General features: G+C 48.9%; 1 protein-coding gene across 1 annotated transcript; it reads left to right on the forward strand.

Annotated features, from left to right (window-relative positions):
- Positions 1-6: 6 nt before the first annotated feature.
- On the forward strand, positions 7-5,530 carry LOC112072311 (microtubule-associated protein futsch). The gene is made up of 2 exons (XM_070439740.1): positions 7-4,238; positions 4,293-5,530. Exons 1-2 carry the CDS (start codon positions 216-218, stop codon positions 4,665-4,667), a joined length of 4,398 nt encoding a protein of 1,465 aa, XP_070295841.1. The 5' UTR covers positions 7-215; the 3' UTR covers positions 4,668-5,530.
- The last annotated feature ends 289 nt before the right edge of the window (positions 5,531-5,819 follow it).

The following is a 5,819-nucleotide window of genomic DNA, read 5'->3' on the forward strand; positions in this document are numbered from 1 at the left end:
GACTCGGAGAGGTGTTGATCCTTTCCCCTCAGAACGGCAGTCTCTTCCTACAGCAGTTGCACAACTACGCCCAGACGCCTAAGGCGGAAGGTGTCACGTTGAATACYGAAACCTGTTTGTTGAAAGCGACAGATGTCCGTCCCACCCTAAACCAAAGTTGTCTGCCGGTGTCGTGTGACGCTTCGGGGGTATTTTACCAGACGTCTCCGGTGGAAATGGAAGTTGAGGTCTCCTCACAAACTGTCACGGCAACCGCCACTGATATGACTTTCACACCACAAGGTGGAGCTGTCGAACACATCGAAAGACCCAAGAATGAGGAAGGATTCTCTACTGATGCTCAGCAAACATGTACTCCATCTGTTCCCGCAGTGAATGTCATTGTTCCTAATAACACMGGAAGAAGAACAAATACGGATGTAACTAATGTTCCAAGGAAACCAACGGGAGTTACGAATATTCCAAAAAAGCAAACCCCTTCTGAAGTCAGGGATATTTTAGAATCGTCCAGGAAGTCAGAAGTTACTGATATTCTGAAAGAGGCTATGGATATAGCAAACATTGGTGTGGATGAAGCAATGATGGGTGACGGTGACACTGGCAGCGTCCCTGGAAAGGAAACTCGGGAGCTTGTTGTTCTTACTCCTTTCTGCTGGCTGGCTAATACCTCAATGGATGCGTTTGCCAAAGAGTTTGAAAAGTTTGCCAAGGGTCCGGATTCTGATGTTGTCGTAAAGCAGGAGTCGGTGATACCACAGACCACAGATAATGTCTCGCACAAAACGTTGGAGACGACATTGTCAACGGTGACACCACAGACCACAGATAATGTCTTGCACAAAACGTTGGAGACGACATTGTCAACGGTGAAACCACAGACCACAGAGAATGTCTCGCACAAAACGTTGGAGACGACATTGTCAACGGTGTTACCACAGACCACAGATAATGTCTCGCACAAAATCTTGGAGACGTCAACGTCTCCAAAAGTCATCCCTAAGGCCGTCACAGACCCAGTGGTCCTTGAACACACTTCAAAAGTAACCAAAGTCCAGGACACCCAACTGGACATTAAGGGTACCTCACAAAACACGGAGCCGGAGGATATCCCAATGGCCGCTGAGAGCTTCCCACAGCTCACTGATGAGACCCGGCAGCTTGAGCACCCCCTGAAAGGCACTGTGGGTACTCCAGAGGACCCTGTGGACTCGACACAGGACAATGACACCCCTCAGATCACTGAAGCCCCCCCACAGAATAAACAGGACATAGGACAACTCCCAGAGGACACCCTGAAAGTCACTTTCACTGAAGTCACCCCACAGGCTACTGAGGACCGCACAAAAGCCACTGTGGATTCTCCAGAGACTGTGGACACACTGCCACAGAACATAGAGGAGGACAGCTTGGAGGTAATTGAGGATGCCCGGGAAGTCACTGTAGACAACCAGGAAGTCACTGTAGACAACCAGGAAGTCACTGTAGACAGCCAGGAAGTCACTGTAGATACTTCCGAGCACATTGAGGACGCCCTACAAATACAAAACACTGCAGACACCCTACAGGGCACGCCACGGCTCACAGTGGACGCCCCAATGGTCACTGAAGAGCTCACCAAGAACACACGTGGTGCCAAAAAGAACGATGGGCACACCCTACAGGACACACCGGTCACTGAGGACACCCCAAGAGTCCGTGAAGAGACGTCACAGGAACCCAAAGACACCTCAAAGGTCAGCGGAGATACCCCGAAGGTCTCTGAGGACATCCTTAAAGTACATGTGGATACTCAGAAGGTCCCAGAGGATACCCCACAGAACACACAAGTCAATGAAGACACCCCAATGGTTACTGAAGACACCCTACAACACAGTGAAGACACCCCACAGGACTTCTCAATGGTCACTGAAGACACCCCACAGGACACACAGTACAATTCACCGGTCAACCCGAAAGCCACTGAAAGTGCTCACACTCCAAAGGTCACCCCACGAGTCCCTGAAGACACGTCACAGGACCCCAAAGACGCCTCAAAAGTCACTGAAAACTCTCCACAGAAAACACAGGACACCCCAAAATTCACTAAGGACACCCCAACTGTCKCTGGGGATATCGGACAAAATCCCGGAGATGGCACTCCACAGGAACATGAGAACAACACACTGGCATATCGCTGTAGTCTCTGCAACAAGGTTTTCAAAGGCAAACGTGTTATAGCCCACGCCATGTACCACTTCCGCAGGGACCAATGTATGTTCTGTAGGATGCTGTTCAAAAACGACCTGCTCGCCATGATGCATCTATCCCAACACATCGACAAGTTGAAAAAAGGAAACCTGCCGCCTGATATTGAGGAKGTTCGTGAGAACTGTAAAGCTGGGATGWYAGACACGCCTGGACGCWCRACGCAGAGGGGGAGACGGGGACGCAAGAGGAKCCCTGTAAACTCCACAGAGTCAACTCCTCCGGATTACAGGAAGCTACGGTCGACCAATAGGATCTCCTCTATAAACTCCTCAGAGTCAACTCCACCGGATCGCAGGAAGCTACGGTCTAACCCTAAGCTACTGTCGACCAATAGGCTCTCAACTGACTCTCAACCTTCACCAGAGACTAAACTCGCAACGGAAGAGTCTGAAGGCAAGCAGTCGACGCAGAGGGTCAATGGACAGAGGGGCAGAAGACGAGGTAAGGTTGAAGGAACTGAGGGTGATGGTGATGCTCGGGCAGAGGAACAAGAAAAGATCAGTAGGAGGCAAGAGGAGGAGCACTCGGCTCCGGAACAGAGGGAGGAACCCGTGGCGATCTCTACTTCTCCGGCGACGACATCGACAGGTGAACAAGGGRRAACCTACTCCTCTCCTCTGAYGAAGACTTTGGAAGAAGAGGAGAAACCCTGTTCCTCGGCAAAGACCATGGAGGACAACGCAGAATCTCAGGCTGTATCGGTAAMACAGGACAGGCTTTCAGTTTCCCCTCTAGAGACCTCCGTTCAGGGTAAAGAGACTCCCGGCAGCTGCCCTGTGGACGGATGCACAGAGATATTCACTGGAAAACGGCGTTCTCTCCTCGGACATATTCTGGACGATCACCGCGGCGACGCCAAACCCTTGGAAACGACGTTCCGTCACGGGAATGGAAAATGCAATATTTGCAAGAAGCCTGTTTTGACTTTGCAGCATTACCAGCACCACATTGTATGGCACAGAGGATATCCCAGGCATCCCTGTCTACATGATGGGTGTAAAGCCCGGTTCAGTGCAGTGACAGAAATGAGGAACCACGCGAAGACCCACCAGCCCCTCCTGGCAGTGTGCTGTTTCCCAGGTTGTCAGGAGCGCTTGGCTTGTCTTCCGGAGCTGAACCGCCACGAACAAGAACACTATCGTCTTCCGAAGGAAGGGAAGGATGAATCTGTTTTCGCTACCCTTGTCACCAATACCACCTCTGTAAAAGGGATTAAACGGTGTAAGACGAAGAGGAATAACCTACAGGGTGTAAAGAAACTATGGCCTCTTGGAGAAAAGGAGGGATTATCAACTGACCTCACTACTACCGTAAAGGTAACCAGGAAGTATGACTTGACCAAGACGTTGAAGAAAACACAGGTTATAAAGAAACGGAATGTTTATAGAGACAAGGACCCTCGTACTACTGACCTCACTACCGTCTCTGTAAAAGTAACAAATAAGTTGAAGAAATTGCAGGTTAAGAGGAAACCGTGTGTTGGTAAGAAAATGGACGCTCCAACCACTCCAGTCACCACGGCCAATGAAAAAGCTGAAAAAGTGAGCAAGAAGTTAAAGATGATTCATAAGGTAAAGAAAGCGTGGGCTGTAAAGAGACAGAACGTTAGCAAAGACAATTATACCCCAACTGGTCCGACCACCTCCGCCACAATTACCGCCACTGAAAAAGTTACCAAAAAGCTAACATTTCTAAATAAGTTGAAGAAAATGCTTGTTATTCAGAAACCGAACGTTAGCAACGAAAAGGATACTCAACCTGGTCCAGCCACCGACACAAAAGTGACAAAAAAATCTAAGGTGGCAAATAAGTTAAAGMAAACACAACTTGTAAAGRAACCGAGYGTTGGAAAAGACCCCAGGAAGATGTCAGTCGTTAGCACAGACGAGGATACCCAACCTGTCCCTCCYACCGTCGCTCCAAAAGCCACCGAGGAGTTACCCATGGCGACAGAGAAGGTGAAGGAACAAAGAGTTCTAAAGGAACAAAGAGTTCTAAAGGAACAAAGAGTTCTAAAGGAACAAAGAGTTCTAAAGGAACCCAAGAAGACATCAAAAAAGCCCGTGAAGTCAAAGACCTCTGGTCCAGAGAAAGATGTTAATAAAGTCACAGACGTGCTAGGAAGTGAAGACAAAGAAGTGGTAGGAAGTAAATCAAAGGAAGAAGATAATAAACCATCGGTAGAAACATCAGACTCGACAGCTAACGGTGTCTGTGACCAGAAGATGGTTAACGGACACTTAAAGGACATCACTAAAGAATCACCGAAATACCAGAAAAGTCTTAAAACAAGCACAGTTTCCAAATCAAAGAAATGCGAACCACGAAACCATAAACCTGCTACTCCAAACCCCTACAAATACTCCAAACCCCCCTACAAAATACTCCCAAACCCCCTACAAATACTCCCAAACCCCTAGAAATACTCCCAAACCCCTATCAAGGAGGAAGCGAAAAACTCTACATTCTTTGGGAAGATTAACAACAAGGCCATACATCCGTCCTCGCCCACGGCCTACCTAGACGAGAGGTACACCACCATGCCAAAACGCAGGAAAGAGATGTCCTGGACCACTCGTTCTCTCCAATGCGCCCGGACCTGGTGGTGGAGGCATCGGGGACCACGGCTACACCGTTGGTCTGTAGGAGGCGCTGTGCCAAGTGTTTCTTGTCCTTCGACAGCGGAGAAGAGTTGCAGACGCACCTCTCGCTGAAGAAATGCACAACCCTTTTTGGTTTCGACTCGGACGAGGGGAGTAAGTATAAGATTGGGGACTTGTCGTTAACATATTTGTCTACTTCAGGGATTTGATTTCTCGTTGTTTGATTGAATAAAAAAAATAAATAACATTATTTGAATGATAGTTAATACAATGTAATTTCGGAGCTGTTTCCAGACACAGATTTAAGCCTAGAAGTCATGGATTTAATAACAATCTCAATGGGGAATCCATCAAAAAGTATTCTTAGTCCCGGACTACGCTGTTAATCTGTGTCTGGTAAACCACCCTAAAGTGTAGTAGATTATAGAAATGATTTTAAATGTGATTTTCCTCCACATTGATTGTGGTTTACTATTGTTTCAGGTAGCTGGTGAAGCTGATGGACAGGAGGACGTGATTGGATGTGCTGCTAGGGAAGGGGGGTGTGGGGGTGTTGAACCCCCTCCAACAACCTGCTAGGAATGTTGATCCCTTTCGACCCTGCTCCTTACTGAGGGACGACCAGGGTCCCTTTCGACCCTGCTACCTTACTGAGGGACGACCAGGGTTTACAGGACTCTTAACATACTGAAGCTGGCTAGTTGGGACAGCCATGCCAGGCCTCCTCTTGTGACTGAAGCTGGCTAGTCTGGGACAGCCATGCCAGGCCTCCTCTTGTGACTGAAGCTGGCTAGTCTGGGACAGCCATGCAGGCCTCCTCTTGTGACTGAAGCTGGCTAGTCTGGGACAACCATGCCAGGCCTCCTCTTGTGACTGAAGCTGGCTAGTCTGGGACAGCCATGCCAGCCTCCTCTTGTGACTGAAGCTGGCTAGTCTGGGACAGCCATGCCAGGCCTCCTCTTGTGACTG

This window comes from Salvelinus sp. IW2-2015, unplaced genomic scaffold, assembly GCF_002910315.2.
Source record: "Salvelinus sp. IW2-2015 unplaced genomic scaffold, ASM291031v2 Un_scaffold1887, whole genome shotgun sequence".
Lineage (NCBI taxonomy): Eukaryota > Metazoa > Chordata > Actinopteri > Salmoniformes > Salmonidae > Salvelinus > Salvelinus sp. IW2-2015.